Below are 20008 nucleotides of genomic sequence, written 5' to 3'. Positions count from 1 at the left end.
ATAGAAGTAGATAGTAGTAATAGATAAAAGATATGTAAAGAAATAGATTAGACATATATATCTATCTAATCTTTCTGTTAGGAGTGTGATGTATCATACGCTGGTATATCACCGAAACTCGTCCCCTAGCACTGCCTGTATCACTTAGCTTCGACGTTGTGGATGCCATTACTGGGTGCATTGTGCGTCAGGCACACTTCCGGCCTGGTATAGAACCGCGCTATAGCCCAAACCTGGCACAGGCTATATCTAGTGATCAGGTGCGAGGCCTCCCCGCCCCTCTTTTGAAGAGGGTGGAGTAGTCACAATTCCCACCCCCTGTATTCAGGCATACAATCCCTAATAAATCCCCTCTACATATTCAATTATGATTTATTTATCTAAATCTATCATCTAATTTCTTTCTGTCAATCACATATTTATCTCTCTAGAAAGTACTGTGGAATATCATGGCACTATTTAGATAAAGAGTTATTTCATTAGGATCTATTTTCTCTCTATCCATCTTTTTTTATAACTATTTATCTCATGTAGTTTGTTCTTTTGTGTTTTATATTGATATACCTGTTGTTATCTATCAATATATATATATATTTACAAAAAGAAAAATACACGCAGTACTATAAAAGTAACTGTAAGATCTATCTATCTCATATCTATCTATCTATCTATCTATCTATCTATCTATCTATCTATCTATCTCATATCTATCTATCTATCTATCTATCTCATATCTATCTATCTATCTATCTATCTATCTATCTATCTATCTATCTATCTATCTATCTATCTCACATCTATCTATCGATCTATCTATCTCACATCTATCTATCTATCTATCTCATATCTATCTATCTATCTAAGATAAGGGAAAGTTCAGAGCAGCACAGCAACTTCGGTGGGTGCACGAACCGTAAGTCCCCAGGCCAAGGGACTGAAATATAAGATGAGGAAAAGGCAGCACTCCGTAAATGGTGTCAAAATAAAGTGGGTGTCTTTATTCCATTAGCGACGTTTCAGCTCCTTGCAAGCCTTTATCAAGCATGGTGAATGTGGCCAGCACACAAACATATATAGGTCAACAATACATTTCATTGGTTGATACAGATTGTGAGTAAATGACAGATAGTTAATAATTATACACGTGTCAATTCATAATATATATACAAGTGCAATAGGAAGGCTAGGAAGCTATACAAATGATAAAAATACAAAGTGAAAAGTGCAAACAATGCATGTGTATTTCATAACTAAAAACAATAGTCCACCAATCAGCTTACGGATCCTCTTTCATTCGGCACTTTCATTCATAAAATTCGATGTGTTGATGTCTCCTGCTGTGTTCAGGCGCGAAGTTAGTCGCTCACTGCAGGAAACTCGTGGTGTTCTACACTTGTTGCTCCGGGCTGCACGGAAGTCTCCTGTGTGCTGTGGTAATGCCGTCATCTGCATTTTGGCGCATGCGCCCAAGGGCTGTATAAGCCGGCGGCCATCTTTGTAGAGGGAACATATAATTCCAGACCACATTCGATGCTATTGACACGTACAAGGACATCTGGGATGCCACGGAAACCATGGCAACAGAGGTAAGTAGCGTATCGCCTCTCCAGGATCCAGGTGTGCCGGTGGACTTGAGTGGTAATTTCACCGCTCTGGTCTCCGTGCGCAGACTCGCAAGCTCCGTGTAGGCGCTATCCATAGGACTGTCACCCACTTCGCTCGGTGTCCTCCCGGTCCATCCGGAGAAATGGCTTAGCCAAATTAGACCTCCGCCCGTCCTGTGTCTAAGCTATCATGTGTGGTGCTGTGAAATAGACGTGTATGCAGGTAGACAGGTGAAAAAAGGACATACATGTAGTGCAGCAACGAGGTTGTGAGAACTGTATATTCATGCTGTGCACGAGACTTGTGGGAATTCGGATCCTAGGCCGATGGGGTTTACACATCCTTAATAGATCTAAAGAGAAGAGAAGAACAAGGAAATTTAGTGAACTTTTAAATTAGATCACATTGTAATAACTTGCCACAGGAGTATTATCTCCTTACCAGCATCACTCTATTGTTAGGATTTATAGGAGGGTTATGCAGCAAAGTACAGAATTTAACCAATGTTTGAACACATATTCCAAACCTATAAGATGCTTCCAAGGTTATATTCAATATTTAAACCCTTGGGTTGTAGTGTCCCTAGTGTCTGTATCCATCGCAATTCTCTTTTGCGTAAAATAACTTCCCTATTGCCTCCTCTTCTGAGGGGAGGGATGTGGTCGATAATTCTAAATTTCAAATCTTTTTCCTTATGTCCTGCCTCGGTGAAGTGCCTACTCACTGGTCGGTCATTCCTTCTTTTGCGAATGGTATACCTGTGTTGTGTGAATCTAGTTCTAAAATCTAACGTTGTTTCTCCAACGTATTTGAGGTCACATGGACATGTGAGTAAGTAGATGACAAAGTCACTATTGCAGTCTAGGTAATGTCGAATTTTATGCTGTTTCCCATTGTGGGTAAAGGTATCGCCTTTAATGACATAGGAGCAGTTAATACAGGATCGGCAGGGATAACAACCTTTGCGTGTCGGTCCACAGATGCCCCTCTGTATAAATGTTTTAGATGGGCCTATGTCGGTCTTGACCAACCGATCTCTAATGTTTCTGGCCCTCCTGTAAGAAAAAATAGGGGGATTACTAAATTCAGGTACCCCTGCGGGGTCACTCGAAAGTATGTGCCAATGTTTTTTAATTATCTTGGAGATTTTGTTGCTCGTGTCGCAATAAGTGGAGATGAATGGGATTCTCTGTTGCTGATTAAACCGAGGCTTGGGTACTAATAGTTCCTCCCTATTTTTTGTATCCAGAATTTGTTTGTTGTTCACAAGGACTCTGTGTGGATAACCCCTTTGTTTGAATTTTGTCAACATCTGGTTCGTGTTTTTCTCTAATTTACTGTGGTCACTCGATATACGTTTAACCCTGTATAATTGACTCAATGGTAGCGAGTTTATCATTGGGCGTGGGTGATTACTGTTAAAGTGAAGTATGGTATTTCTGTCAGTAGCTTTAATGAAAACATCAGTGGAAATTCCATTTGGTGTATTTTCAACCAGTACATCAAGAAATTGTAAAGAATTCTGTGAGTGTACCATGGTGAATTTGATGTCACTGTCTACAGTATTAAGATATGTGTAGAAGTCAGTCAATTGTTCAAGACTGCCCGTCATACTTGAACTCTTAGAGTTAGTTTTACACAACAACTACTTTCTGTTTGGCACCACACATGATAGCTTAGACACAGGACGGGCGGAGGTCTAATTTGGCTAAGCCATTTCTCCGGATGGACCGGGAGGACACCGAGCGAAGTGGGTGACAGTCCTATGGATAGCGCCTACACGGAGCTTGCGAGTCTGCGCACGGAGACCAGAGCGGTGAAATTACCACTCAAGTCCACCGGCACACCTGGATCCTGGAGAGGCGATACGCTACTTACCTCTGTTGCCATGGTTTCCGTGGCATCCCAGATGTCCTTGTACGTGTCAATAGCATCGAATGTGGTCTGGAATTATATGTTCCCTCTACAAAGACATCAACACATCGAATTTTATGAATGAAAGTGCCGAGACGTGGGAGGATCCGTAAGCTGATTGGTGGACTATTGTTTTTAGTTATGAAATACACATGCATTGTTTGCACTTTTCACTTTGTATTTTTATCATTTGTATAGCTTCCTAGCCTTCCTATTGCACTTGTATATATATTATGAATTGACACGTGTATAATTATTAACTATCTGTCATTTACTCACAATCTGTATCAACCAATGAAATGTATTGTTGGCCTATATATGTTTGTGTGCTGGCCACATTCACCATGCTTGATAAAGGCTCGCAAGGAGCTGAAACGTCGCTAATGGAATAAAGACACCCACTTTATTTTGACACCATTTACGGAGTGCTGCCTTTTCCTCATCTTATCTATCTATCTATCTATCTCATATCTATCTATCTATCTATCTATCTCACATCTATCTATCTATCGATCTATCTCACATCTATCTATCTATCTATCTATCTATCTATCTCATATCTATCTATCGATCTATCTATCTCACATCTATCTATCTCATATCTATCTATCTATCTATCTATCTATCTATCTATCTATCTATCTATCTATCTATCTATCTATCAAGAGTTTGAGAAAGGTGTATGATGAAATGTTGCACAATGGGAAAAAAAGTAAACCTTATTTTTGATAAGTTTTTGGGGTGCCGACATTTTTTGAATCCATCCCCGCCTGTATTCTATTACAGGCAGTCCCAAGGTTACGTACAATAGAGGTTCTGTAGGTTTGCTCTTGAGTTGAATTTGTATGTAAGTTGGAACTGTAAATTTTATTATTGTAACCCCAGCAACATTTTTTTTGGTCTCTGAGACAATTGGATTTTAAAAATGTTGAGTTGTCATAAGAACCAGGATTAACAATAATGCTTCATTACAGACACCTGTGATAACTGTTATAGCTGTTTATTGTAGCCGTAACTAGGGATCGTCTGTAAGTTGGGTGTTCGTAAGTATGGGACTACCTGTACTGGTGCAGCTGGCTATTTTTTTATTTATCTATAAATGATGTCAGTCAAGTCTTTCTGGCATTCACCTATCTGTCTATCTGTCTGGAAAGGGCTGTGGAATATGATGGTGCTATACAGGTAGAGATTTCTTTATGTTATCTATTTATCAACCAAAGGGAATACTATGGGAAAATTATTATTATAATTTAATATCTATCCATCTAGCTATTATTTTTCTCTCTTACTTTCATCTATCTAATTATTGTTTTGATTTTTTTCATTTTGTCATAACAGAATCCAATACTTTGCCTCAGTCTATTACTACTTGCTTCTGGCACCTTTGCTTATATCCAGGTAGGTTTTAATTATTGATAAATATGCACAGAAGGAGAAGCAGCTTCAGAGACATTGTTTATATTGCTTATATTAGATTTCATAGATGTCTTGACAGTGGCCGTCCTGGTCTTTCTTGTCTTTAGTGACTTGAACCCATCAATAACTTTTATATGCTATATGGTTTTATATGCTGTATTGCAGAATGTTTTCCTTCAAGGAAATCAACCATTAGAAAAAAATAAATAGAAATACCTTTCTATTTATTCTTCTTCTCTTGTTTATCCTAACGCTGACCGTTGCTAGTCTTGACACACCGGGATCACCTAAAAAAGAAACTTATAATTAAAAACCCCTAAGCATGGGGGCAAGATGTCCAGTACTCCGGGCTGCTAATCATGCACGGCATCGGAACCGTAATCCCACCATATCAAGATTAGCAGAGGACAGCGCCAGGAACAACATCAAGAGAAGTGGAAGTGGGTATTTCTATTTATTTTTTTTCTTTGAGTCTGTCCAGCTCAGACATGAGTAAGACGCACAAAATGTCTTCATACTTTTAGTGAATTAGTGCCCAAAGTCATTATTTTAATGAGCCATGCCCCCATTCCTTTGTAAAGAAGAGCATGACCCAGTCAAATGTTTTTAATGAATCACTCTATCAGACTATAATTTATGAGGATCAGTGAAAAAACAGAGTCCTGATTAAAGTAAATCAGCCACGAAAAACATTAAAGGGGTTGGTCACTTAAGGAAAACTTTACTAGGGAAAGTTTATACCCGAAAAGGGTTGACCCATATTATGCTTGCCCTAATAAAGTGTTCACCACAAGACCCCCACATGACCCTCTCCCAGCAGGACTTACTGTGACGTCCTGTATCCTGCTGGCTTACAGAAGATGGAGGGAGCCGTGCAGACAGTACTGTTTCCACTCCCACTCCATGATAATCACTCTCATATCAGAAGTTCGAGGCGTGCCAAAGACATCTCCCCGCCCCCCTGTGGGCAGATAGCATAGGGTTCATCCACATGGATGCCATTAATTTATCTCCTGAGAAAAAAAAGAGATCAGGATGTTAAAATGTCAACTTGCCTCATCTATAGTTGGATGCCCTGTTTACATTACATACATGGTCGATCAAACATGCCAATATCTGAAGATTTTATGTTTTTGGGGCTTTAAGTTTCCAAATTTATCCAATTGTAAGGGGCAGTAAGGGGCTTAAAGTTGTTGTCCTGTTTTCAATAAATCTGTTCCATTAGACATCTCTCTGCATATATATGTGCCTGTATCTTTGCCTCCATTGAGAGCTTCAGCCTTTCCCTGTTCTCTCCATGCTGCCCTCTGCACATATACAGATGTTTCTCATTCCTTCAGTCCTATGATGAGATATAGTCAGATATTAATTAGCACAAAATGTAGGACTTAAAAATGAAAACAAATTTAGAAAGTGGAAATTTATTTGAATTTTACAAATAGTGCAAAAAATCTAGTTCCATGCCATCGACTGCAGTGTGTCGATGGCAAGATGAAATGATATCATGATTTCCCAGCTGCCTCCGTTATGGGAATGTGATATGAATCCATCAACATTTCTGCATTTCTAAGCGCAATATTCTGACATGTTTATCCCAAACTTCACACGTCACTACCTGGAGATCAATTATAGACATGGAAGTGTTTTTAAGGCATTCAAAATGATTTATTTTGCATGGTTTTCTGAAGAACTTATAATTATTTTTGCATTCATGGGGAGAACTGGAAAGTTGAATTGAACAAAGATTAAATGCCTAAAGGAACTTCAAGGCAAAAAAATGGAAGAAGGAAAATCAATTTTCCCAGCCCGAGAGATTTATATAGCTTTCTTTGTTATTTGAATCAATAGTTCTGTTCCTGTGAATAGCTGAATAATCACTTTTTTGTATAGTGTTAGTATACATGTGGACTGAGTCACTGAACCTTCAGTTGCAGTACTTTTGATCATTAACAGATTTTTGCTGTTATCCTGATTTCTCTACATCTGTGAATTTTAGTTACAGCTTGGAGCGGAGCAATTATTACACGCTGTGTGTCCAGCATGCCTAGCTAAAATAAATTGATTCTTCAAATACACATTTCCATTAAAAAAAAGCACATGAAATGTAAAGCACAATAGATCTTGTAAAATGAGCATGAACCCCCTGGTAGGATGTCTCAGAGTAAAATGTGTTTAGTGACGTGATTATATTCACAGGGGATCCCACTGATGTTGGCTTTTATGGATTCAGCTATCAACACAATTTAACATTGAGCTGACATTTTTATGAAGTTTTTATGTATTTTTTTATTGATAACCTAGTGATGTTTTTTTGCTTGTTGCAGAGATGTGCAGAAATTCCATAACATATGGTGACCCCCTACTTTATATTTTGGACATTTCCACTACAACATACTATAGAGAGACAAACTGGCAAAATGCCCATAAGGAGCCTTTAGAAAGGCCACGAGGAGTCAGGAAAAAAAGGAGTATTAATGGGAAATGACTTAGGATGGGAAAATGCGTTTACGAGAGTTTACAAGTTTCTAAATCATAACACATGCCACTCTACAAGCTCTTCCAGTAAAAAATTATTCCTTTTTCCCAGTAAGGCTCAGTTCACTTTACTGTTCAGATTTCCGTTTCTAGCTTCTGCTTAAAAAGGTAAGAAACTGAAATTGAGATCCTTTATAAATCCCATTGAAGTCAATGCAATGGCGGTATGTACCGGTTGAGGAGTATAGCGCTTTACTCCACAAGCAATACATTCTCATTACCCCAGCGCCATATTGCTATACGCAAACCCTTTTCTCCTGTACCTCCATACAAACTGAGTCTGATGAAGGTCAATTGTCTGATCGAAACGTCACAACTTCGGATTTTTGTACGAAATAAAAACCCGAATTTGCAACAACAACAGTGTGACCCTCTTCAGAGCACCCGTGCAACTCAATCTTTATAGTGTGCAGCATAAATCCTTTCTTTAATGCAATTTTTATTTCTTCTGTTAGACAGGCATCCGTTTTTTGGATGAAAAATGAATTTTAAGTACTTTTTTACCGTAAAAAAAAAATATTTCTAATGGATGATGTCTAACTCACCATAACGGATGACATGAAGTTCTCTTTTACATTGAAGTCAATGGGGAGGGATAGTAAGTTTTTTTAGATGAAGAAATAGACAGATATCATTAGACAAAAATAGCTAATATATAGATAGAAAATAGATGATGGATAGATTATAAATAAATATGAGATATAGAGAGGGACCAATAGGTAGATAGATAGAAAAGCGAGATCGATAGGTTGGTATAAATAAAGGAATTATTATTAAATTATCACATCTATATATATATATATATATAGATGTGACCTCTATGAGGGATAAATAGACATATAAATAGACTTGACGGATGAATGAATAAATATAGGGATATATATAGATGTGACCTCTATGAGGGATAAATAGACATATAAATAGACTTGACGGATGAATGAATAAATATAGGGATATACAGATATAGAAGCTAGATATAGATCAATGTTTTGAAATTGAGATAGATAGACAGATAGATTTATTTAAGGGAATGATAGATTTGAGAGATGGATAGATAGATATACAGATATAGAAGCTATAGACTGATGTCTTGAAAGTAAAGTGTATGTACTGTTAATGGACACTGTCATCCGTTATGTTCAGTTGTATTACCATTTATTTACCATCCGTTATCTTTTTGTAACAGAGGTAATGAAATGAAATCCTGATGGCAGTGTGAGCTTATACTAATCTGTTGGATCTTTTTGCAAAGTAAAGGTGTTGTCTGGCCATAAAAATGTTTTATTTCTGGCTGGGGTATCCGTAAAAATAACTCGCCCATCACCACGCTCTGCACAGTAGTGGATTATAATATAGGCTGGTCTATATAGTAGATTCCAGTACCATATGTAGGAAGTCAATTCCAGACATGAAGGGGCTATAATATTCATACAGTCCATGGCCCAAAGGTAACACAACCACAGCGTGAACATGCTCCGGCCTTTGCTTGTGGCCTGTGTACGATTAAACAGGCGGGGTATGTTCCTGAAGTGGTTCAACGTCACTTTCGGGATTGTGGGGAGAGTTGAGTATAAGTGGTTGATAAGTATAAGCAGTTGTATATAAAAATCTTTGTATTTTCTGACAACCGCTTTAATCCCTTGGAGCGTCCACACATGCTAGTGTCCCGTTCTTCTATCTTTACTGCTTATCATTACACTTCACCTTTACAGCAAGTATTGTGCATTGGAAATGACTCACTTTGTATGCCCTTGAGAACATCCCTTGGGTAGATATTCCTTTCAGACCGTAGTTGTTGGAATTGTAGTATTGGACAACCAGAAATTTAAGTTCTACTTCTTTAATGATATTTAATCATTGTAAGCATTTATTTTATTTAGTTATCTGGACAACCCCTTTATGGTAAACCCTGCCCACCCTCCACAACAAAGGCAATGATTTGTGTAAATCAAGTTGAATATACAGATCCTCTGGTGGGTGCCCCTTTGGCTTTTGTGGAGTATCTACTTTATGCATATTTCACTTGGCTGGCCATGGCTTGCTGACCATGCAGATAACCAAAGACTTGACATCTTTCCTTTGTAGTCAACTAACAAATGAAGAATTCAGTGCACGGCCCAGACCCCATGCAGCTGCCTGTCCAGCCTAGCCCTTGTCCCAGTTCAGCGGTTACAGATAATTTAGTAATTATCCCCTGTGATAATGGCGTGTGTGATTACAAATGTCTGTGACCGTCTACATTAAATTCAGTAGTCACAGGTCACATCCTGGCTTTAAGTGTTAATGACTTTTGTTCTATTGTGCCCTTTGACCTGAAGGTGAAGACCTCTGTATCCTTAGCATTGCTTGGTGAGATGACCTAACAACCCAATTAATGACATAATTATGCAGAATTTAGTTGTGGGCATGTGTTCATTATTAGTATACACAGAGAAGGGAAGATGCACAGCAATTAAAGGGAGAGGATGGGGTGTGATTTCCATATTGACTGGAAAAGCGCCCTACGTATTTAGCGTGTGTCTTGTCAATCAAGTATTCCCAGGGAAAACATTTGGCTATTAGACTTTCCTTTGGGACAACATGTTATTGGTACATAACATCCAATTATGCTAGTGGCAAACAAATGCTATAGACCAATAATTGTTTCTGTTAGCAAGGAAGGTATGTAGTTACTGGCCTTATACAGATTATAATGTAGTTGAACCAGCGAAAACAAAGACACAACAATATATATAGTAGAAATTGTACTAAATAACTTCTTTAATCGGTTTGATGACATGAGTAATTCCATAGTGGCGGGAATTAATGTAAGGGATGGTGTAAATCTAGATGTGGTAGAGGAATATCACGAAGGAGGAAAACGGGAGATGATGTCACCAATTAAAGTTGTGGATGTGGTACTAGAATTAGGACGGATAAAATCTAGTAAAGCTGGAGGCCCAGATATGTTAGATAATAGGGTCTTGAAAATGTGCTGTAGGGAGCTGGGGGAGGTTTTTACATATTTATTTAACATGAGCCTACAATGTGGAGTAGTGCCAACTTTATGGAAAACTTCGGTTATAGTTCCTGTAAATAAAATCCCTCGACCGAAAACATTGAACGATTACAGACCAATAGCGCTGACCCCGGTGATCATGAAAATTCTAGAAAGACTTGTTATGCGACATTTATCCAGTGTAGTGAAGGATTTCGTAGACCCACTACAATTTGCATATAGGCGTGGGCTGGGAGTAGATGATGCATTAATTAATCTGTTACATAGAGTATGTGCCCATCTTGAATCCCCCAAAACAGAAGTACGCTTGACTTTTTTCGACTTTAGCAGCGCATTTAATACGATCATCCCAGCATTGCTAGAGTCTAAGCTGCAGGTTATGCAGATAGAACCAACCATGATCAAATGGTTGATGGCTTATCTGCGCTGTAGACCACAGAGGGTCAGGTTGGGTGACACATGGTCTGATGAGGTGGTGTGCAGTACGGGGGCCCCCCAGGGTACTGTGCTAGCTCCTTTTTTGTTTATTTTATATACCTCGGATTTTAGGAAAAATGATTCGTCCTGTTTCCTTCAGAAGTACTCGGACGACTCGGTAATGGTGGGCTGTATCACAGAGGGGGACGACAGTGAATATCGAGAATCAGTGAAAACATTTACTGAATGGTGCAGCTCAAACGGTCTCGTACTAAACGTAAATAAAACAAAAGAATTGGTTATTGACTTCTCAAGGAAAAAGGGCGTTATGCCCAAACCTCTTAGTATAGCTGGGACAGAAGTAGAGCAGGTTGGTAGCTATAAATATTTGGGCGTAATAATTGACAATAAATTAAGCTGGCATGAGCACATAGAAAAGGTATCCAGACGTGCAAATAGTAATCTATTTTTTTTACGCAGACTAAGGGCATTTGACATCCCAAGGACTATGATGGTCAGTTTTTATAATACGGTTATGGTCAGTGCATTTGCATTTGCCCTAGTGGCTTGGGGCAATTGTATCTCTAGTAGGGATTGTCAAAAGATGGATAAAATAATTAAGAAAGCCTCCTCGATAGTAGGCCTGCAATTTGATAGATGGGAGGAACTTGTACAGTGTGGGATGATAAAGAAACTGGAAAAAATTAGAAATAATAGTGACCACCCAATGCATGGTGTAGTGCAAGCGCAGATTAGTGGTTTTAGCTCTCGTTTTATTCTTTTGCGTTGCAGGTCGGAGAGATTTAAAAAGACATTTATACCGGCCGCTCTCGAGCTATCGAATATCCTACTTAGGGGAGAAATAGGGATGTTTTAAAAAGTGAGATCATTGGAAAATGGGTACCATTTTATTACTTTATCATCTATTCGAGTAACTATCTATCGAATATGGGTGAAATTTTATTCATATTTATTGTATTGGTGTTTTTATTCTGTTATATGGTATATGTGTTCCTATGTGATTATGTTGTTATGTGAGTATATATGTGATGTCTTGTCAATTTGATGTACTGCGGAGGTGACACTTTAAGTTCCCGTTTGGGATAATAAAGTATAATAATAATAATAATAATAATAATAGATTCAGTGATCAGCAATAGGTAAAGGGTTAATTTGTATATCACTCCAAACAATAATTAAGAGTAGCCCACATTCTCCTAACGAAAGAGAACTAGAGATCTGGTAATCATTAATGTATTTAGTATTGATGACCTCCAGATAGACCCTTGATACATAATTGGCATGCCGAGACTGGGTCCCCATACCAATTGCCTATTCAATGCCCTATAAACACAGGATCATGGAGCCGAAAGATGTTGGCTCCATGTTCGTGTATCTGGCAGAAGCCGCAACTGTGGCCAAACCACCTATTGCAGTGATGGCGAACCCTTTCGTGACTGAATGCCCAAACTACAACCAAAAACCAGCAATTTATCGCAAAGTGTAATATAAGTAGTAATTTATCAATAAGTCTTCTGCCACATCTTTCATTTATATTGGCCTCCTGAAGACATCAATACAGTTGAAAGCAGGAGGGCAAATTTAGACTATCATTTTAGCTTCTATTCAGGGTTCGGCTGTATGTGGTGCCTCCAAAGAGATCCAAAGTCATGGCTCCTAGGATTTGGAACGTATCTCATACATCTTTGACCACTAAGGTGCCACCCTTTGAGTACATCTGAATATGGTGTTTAAAGGGTAAAAATAGCACTGAGATCAGCAAATGACTTGCGTTGAACTGTAGGAGGTAGTCTAAGTGCCACATCTGCCACCTGTGACATAGGTCCACCATCACTGTCCTATTGTAAGTCAAAGAGAATTGCTGTTCTAATTTTATTTTCCAACCAATACAGGAACTTGATGCCAACTACATCCATGTCCTTTTCTGAGTAAGGGGTGCTATCCCCATTACCACATATTATCTCCTCCGTCTTTTTTCCCTATCCCGGCATCCAATATTTAAAGCTTTTAATGCATTAAATGAAGATAATTATTATGATACTTGAAAGGATTTGCTAATTGCTCAATCGTATCTGGTGTCCAGAGGGTTAGGAAAAGGTTGTAGAATGGAGGTCTGACCGCTGGATCCACAATCTCAACAGACACACTGGGCAGCACAGTGGCTCAGTGGTTAGCAGTACAGTCTTGCAGCGCTGGGGTCCTGGGTTCAAGTCCCATCCAGGTCAAAGAGTTTGTATGATCTTTCCATGTTTGTGTGGGTTTCCTCCCATATTGCTAAACATACTGGTAGGTTGATTAGATTGTGAGCCCCTGTCCCATTCAGGATAGGGACTGTTTTGGTAAACTCTGTAAAGCGCTGCGTAATCTGTGTGTGCTTTATAAAAAAAGGAATTATTATTTAATATTATGACACTCTGGCAGTACAATAAAACTAATTTAATTTTAATGAAAATCTACCATCAAAATCAACTATGATAAACCAGGGTCACTTACTAATAGATTCAGACATTGTGACTGTGATAATCTTCTTATATTTGGCGATCATGGCTGCCTTCCTTCTCAAATAAACTTTTAAAATGATGCTAATTACCCTAAAACTCCGTTTTGTACCTACACAGGCTGTGCTGTCTACACACTGTTAAGGGGCACTCTCCCCTCTCACTGTGTGTTCACTGCTGCTGAAATTACAGGAAGTGCAGGGGGAGGGTGAGACTGAGACCTGCTGCAGCTGCTTTGTAACAACTTGGTATGTTGAGTTTTAACCTGTTCTTAGGATTTTGACCAGTTCTTTCTAGAGTATTAGCAGCAGCTCACTTCCCTCTTTGCATTCAGAACTCATGCTGTAATAGGAATTCTGGACACAGGGATAATAGACAGGACCGTGTGCTCTAAAACGGAGCCCTCCAAACTATCACCTGTCTACTTACTGGGTCCACCCTAACCGGTGGTCAGTAACTGGGCGCTGTTCACTCTCTAGGTCACTAGGCAGACACAAAACAAGACACACAAACGGAAAAACACTATAAGAGGTAGTAGATGGTCCAGACTACCAACAGAGAGAGCATTTAAGAGCCAAATCACCAAAACAGAGGAATAGTCAATAAAACAAATCCAGAGGTCAGAAACCAAGAGAAACTAACAATAGCAGAACAGTTTAAGAGCTAGCAAATTAATTTGAACAGCAAAGGGTGAAGTGGGAGCCAGATACCTATAGTGAGGAGGAACTCTGCCCTAGGTGGTAGGTGCAGGCACTCACAGTCACCTAGTGTTAACTCTTTCAGGTCTAAGTCTGACTGCAGAGAGATGTGTGTGATGAATACAATAGCCTGCCACTAGAGCTTAGTTCACACTGCTGGACGAGTGAATCACAGTTAGTGTTTCCTCAACCTACTAGTGTTAATTTAGCGAGACATAGACATAGACTTAAAGGGGTTGTCCGAGACTTCTTAAAAAAAAACAAAAGTGGCTTTGAGGGGGCTGCTTCAAAAAATAAAGATGTACTTACCTTTCGGCGCCCTCTGAGTGTCCCTTTTTTTTTTAGCAGCCCCCTCCCGGCTACCTTTTGTTTTTTAAGAAGTTTTGGACAACCCCTTTAACACATACATGTTTAGCTAAGTGTGCAGGTGTATGTGAGGATTAAAAGGAATATCTATCCATCCAGAGATGTATAGAGCTGTAGTCTTGGATCCATGTATTTCTATAGTATTCAACTACCTCCTATCACATATGACTTTCCCTAAATACATTTTATTACTGATATCAATTTGGAAGACACTCTCCAGGCAACAAATGAAAAAAAACCCTGACAGCAGGAACAATTTCCTCATTTCTCCAACTGTAGTCACCCTAACTATTACTTTCTAAATTTGTTATTCGTAGGTTTAATCATCACGAGGCAGCGTCTAGGCACAATGATGGATTTGGCTCTATTTAATTGTAATAATATTTTGTTACTTAGTGTGTCAAGGTTGCAATTTTCTTATCATGTAAATTGTAGGGTAAATCATCTGCTAAAGGAAAGTCAGTTAGCAAGTGTAAAAATGCTTTCAGTCGCACAAGAATTAAATAGCAATTTCATTGGTGTAATGTAAGGTAAATTCGCTCTGGGATCATAACTTTATCTTCACTATATATTTAACTAATCATCGATGACCTTCACATTATAGTAAAATATTACTTAAACTTGGGTAATGGAATAAGTGGTGCTAAGGAAAGAGAAACATCCAGATACATTGGGGCTTATTTACTAAGGTTCCGTGGCCGCATTTCTGTCAGGTTTTCCGAAGTTTTTGGGGATCGGGGGGCGGGCCATCAGACGATCCGACAGATTCGGACTACGCACAGGATTTAACAAATCAAATTGTGTCGCAAGACATGCACTTACATGCACCAGGAAGAAGAAGGTGAACTCCGGCGGACCTCAGCGGGGAAGCGACACATGCAGGATCTCGGGCGCACAATCTTGTTGAATCGCAGCAGACTTCATCCTTGTCTGACAACGCACCTCGCGGATCGTGCATGGGCCAGGTAAGTAAATAAGCCCCATTGTATGCTTTCTGATGACATTGTAATGAAATATTAGCTTTGGTCCTCATTTCCTTATGGATCGTGTAATGGTTCCATGTTTGGCATCTGCATGAAATTTGCATCTTGTATGTTGAATTTTCCATGTCAATCTCTGTACAGCATAAAATTAAAAATACTTTGACATATTAACAAAGTCATAGCTAGGAAACCTACTAATATGAACATCTCTTACTGAGGTAAAGGGAATTCCCTTTTGTAAACCAAGATAGACAAGGAGTGGAGATTGACTTCGATTAGCCAGGTAATAGAGGAATTACAAGGGTTGTCCAAGTGTGCTAAAAAATCTACAGGTGGCCTGGAGGTGCCTGAAAAAAAAAACTGTACTTGCCTTCTCCTTTGCTCCCATTTTCCTCTGCTGCCATTCCCCTGTTTGTTTACAGAGACTGGCATGCTCCATTCCGACAACTTCCGCTCACATTAATTTATTTCAATGTGTATCAGGCACATTGACAGAGGATGGGTGGACATGCCAGGCAGGTAGAAGCTATCATCGCAGAGAGTGCCTGCCTCTGTAAACAAACAGGGTCACGGCGGCATGGGAAGACAAGGTCACCAAAGAAGGTAAAAACATGTTTTTTTTACAGACCCCCACCCCCCCAGGCCACCTGTAGATTTTTTTTAACACACCTGGACAACTCATTTAATATGCCTTTAATTCTGAAATATGGATAACTAATTAAGGTGCTGTAGACCTAACAATATTCCAGGATAAACTGTTTAATGTATGACACTGAGTAATAATGGGGTTGTCCAAAGTATTTAGTTATCTCCTATTCACAGGATTTAGGGTAACTGGCTGGCAAGATGAGTAAAGGACCCTTAGCTCCACAGAAAATGGATATCCTGGAGAAAACGGGGCGCTCCATGTGTAGCCATGCTTCCAATTTTTCAGACCATAGAGACAATTCTCTCACAATTTGGTCCAACTAAATTTTATTTTACATTTAAAATGTTTTACTATAAAAGCAAATTGTAAAAAGTTTTCAAAAATTCTTAAAGCTATGATTTTTTAGGTCAGAAACACAACCTCTTTATCAAGCTTATTGGAAGATAAAAAACTGTGCACACTTACTAATGGGTGAAGCAGTAGAATGAGTATGTACCCTGCTGCTCCATTCACTGTGCAAGGGAATGGACAGAGAGAGTTGTGTGATTTGTGCCTGGCTATTTCCAGCAATCCCAGAGAATTGAATGGAGCAACATCAGTGAGAATGGGATTCCCATTCTCTTCAGAGCTGAGGGTCCTGTTCTCGTGATCCTGGGGGACCCAGCAGTCGGACCCTCAGTGACAAGCTATAGATAGGGAATTACTTAAATACTTGGAACAACTGCTTTAACTAATAAATCCATACCAGCAAATTCTTTTTTTGGCAACAATGGGAACACAAAGATCATCCTAATGTGTCAACTGTGGGGCATCAAATTGGTGATGAGTTACAAAATGTAACTAATAAAAGGAAATAATAATGTCTGATGTCACCCATTATGTCAGTACAAAGATAGAACTGTTGACTTTTGGACATACTAAAATAATTTCCTTTCTGATCGATCTTTCCAAAATCCATAAAACACATATAGATTTTACACATCCTTCGGACTTAATAATTGCAGGGCCTGTACACAAGATAAGGCATCCACTTCCATATCATTAGTTTTTATTAGGCAGCAATTTTTCAGCCCCATAAAATCTAAAGTACAAAAGCAGATATCCCTTGAGTGCTATCATAAAAAGGTAAAAGTAACAATAAAAGTGTATGCTGTGAATTGACTATATATTTTTTTGTTTATATTTTTATTTTTTCCATTGATTAAAAAATCTCAAACCATATTTCAAAGCATAGTTTTCTTGTCTGTATCATAAAAAGAGGTATATCGTTAAATTCATGTTGTCCAATGTAAATTGATCTAGGATAGCTTTGTCTTGTTTCAGTGATGGCAAGGCCAGTTACATGCTGGTGTTGTGGAGTGGTGGCATGAGAGCAGGCATATTAGTTATTGTAAAGCTTCTCCTCCCCCACTGGTTAGCCCCCTTGCTCAGGTTAAAAGATTCGGTACAGGTTCAGGGTTATAGAACAGGCTGTGGGTTCAGGATACTGGCTCAGGCTAGATAAAGGCTCAGATACACGTTCAGGTCCAGCAAAAAACAGAAAAACTGCAAGTCACAGAAGAAAGTATAACCAGCCATGAGTAAACTGTGAACAAGCTATTTTCTCAGTACCTGGACACTTCCCAAGTAGGTGACTGTCTAAGCCCTGCACCACGCAACCCACAGCTGAGACATGAGCTGAGCATTGAGCTCCAGAATGAACCAATAAATTAGAAAAAAAAATACAAAGATAATCAACTTGTTAGTCATAGTTTATACGGTTGAAAAAAGACACTTGTCCATCAAGTTCAACCAAGGAAAGGAAGGGATAAGATGAGGAAGGGATTTTTATGGGAAACAATTCTATATAACATAACCATCAATGTTATTTAGGTGTAAAAAGGCATCTAGATCCTTCTTGATGCTCTACGCTGTCCCTGCTGTGAGGAATTTTTCTATAAAATGTTGATCAAAAGCTAAATTTACCTTTAATATATAAATAATTTAATATTTTATTATTATTAATAATAATTCTGTTAAAAAAGGAATCCTAGCTAGATTGGGATCCACCGGAGTCTTGAGGTTGCTAAGTTTGTGGACCTCCCAACATTTTTGAAAAAAAAAAAGGATCAGAGTGATTTTTGAGCCGGTACAAATGGTATATATTTTGTAAAAAAACAATACCGAATACCATTGATCTTAGCTGTTTGTGTCAGACTCCTATTTTAGTAATGGTTTACAGAGCCAATGTTAGATCTTTAATGTATAATTTGAGAGATTTTTAGATATATTTTATGCTATATTTTTGATACATGTTTTTAAGAATTAAAAAAAAAAATCAGAACCTACATTTTACTTAACACAATTCTCTTTTTAAGAAGTCAAATTAAAAGTAAAAAAGAGAGATTTTTATGAATATGTTATAAGGTTTGTGTAAACTTATACTGCTTTCATAAATTAGTTTTTCTTATGGAATATATAGTTGATTTTTGACATAATAAATACAGTATGTTAATCTTCATTATAAAAATGATTATAAAACATATAGAAATAATTTAAATACATGCTGAGGATTTATTAAATGAAGTATACAATACAAGATAATTATCTTCAATCTTATCATTAGTTTTTTTATGAGATAGCAATTTCAGTAGCATAAAGTAAGAGAGAAGATGTTCCTTCAATATCATAAAAAGATAAAGGTAAAATGCCATAAATTAATACTGAACTTAGTTTGACCCAGTACAGATCTCTTTTAAAGAAATCCAACATTTTCAGTAAAATAAAAATAGCTCTTTACAAAACTCATGTTAGTTCATACATTCTAGTCATTGTTTTTCATCAGTATTTATTAGCCAAAAATGGGAATTAATCATAGAGGACAAATAAGTATAATGAAAAGATTTGTATATCTCCTTTTTTTAACATCCACTTTTCATTTTGGTTTCAAATTACTCATGCAAAATATTGTCCAAGTTTACGAAAAAAGTTTCTGTCAGCTTCTTATCTTTGCTTTTAAATGATTTTTTTCTAATGAATTAAAAAAATAATTGAAAAGAAAAATATTTTAAATACCAAAATCATACTCATCTGGTAAATCGGCATCTATATTGTCTTGTTCTGCAGTGATAATATTCTGTACAAGAAGAAGTTTTTGTAGCAATGGTTGCCTAACTACACATTGTTGCTTTAACTTAATTGTTTAGTTATTTAGTTTATTAGTTGCAAAATTCCTTACTACCAACCACAGCAAAATTGGGGGGAAAAACTGAAATGATAGCAGAAAGTTGGCAATCAACCTACAACCAAATTTACAACCAAGTTCAAATGTGTAGTTAATAGCCCACAATAGAATGATGGGAGTTCAGATAAAAACAAAATGTTGTGCCTGTTCATGACGGCCCGCTCTAACTAATTACCGGGACGTGAGTCGTTGAGTCTGTGCCAATCTTCTATACACTATGATGCAGCGCCAAGTGAAAGAAAGCAATTTCATGCTTCATTCTGTCATTAATTCTCTCTCGTATTCTTCAGGGCACTAGACGCCTTTTGTTTAAGTTTGGGATAATGGAAGGTTTAAGTTTTGATTCCTGTCACATAAGTCACGGGAGTGAAGAGCCGAGACCCCGTTTGTTGTTTGTGTTTGTGCAGATTACTGTAAAGATAAATAAGTGAGCGTTACAGGTGATTCCTTTCTTGGCAGTAAGGTATCGGGCTTCCATTAGGCCCTATCGAATGCATTAAGCTGGAAGTCAAAGCCCTCCGCTTTCTGCTTGCTGCTTGTCTATGCCAGAAGACAATCAACCCATAAGGGTCATTTTCTGCATGAACTAACCTTTTCCTCTCTTAAGGTTTGAAGTCTTTGTTGGCAATGAGATGCTCAGTGGGAACATTAAATTAACACTTCATATTCGTGGCTGTAAATTTAC

The 20008-nt window shown here is 38.1% G+C and overlaps 1 protein-coding gene across 1 annotated transcript in view; it reads left to right on the top strand.

The window, feature by feature from the left end:
* The window catches only part of LOC140121260 (protein kinase C delta type-like), a 120687-nt gene that overhangs the window by 63879 nt on the left and 36800 nt on the right, over window positions 1–20008 (top strand). The window contains exon 8 of the mRNA XM_072140619.1: window positions 4858–4917. Within this exon, the coding sequence (XP_071996720.1) occupies window positions 4858–4917 (60 nt within the window). The remainder of the gene's footprint in view (window positions 1–4857; window positions 4918–20008) is intronic.

This window comes from Engystomops pustulosus, chromosome 3 (genome assembly GCF_040894005.1).
Source record: "Engystomops pustulosus chromosome 3, aEngPut4.maternal, whole genome shotgun sequence".
NCBI classification, from domain to species: domain Eukaryota; kingdom Metazoa; phylum Chordata; class Amphibia; order Anura; family Leptodactylidae; genus Engystomops; species Engystomops pustulosus.
The sequence above is the reverse complement of the archived record's forward strand: the minus strand, read 5'-3'. Positions and strand labels throughout refer to the sequence as shown.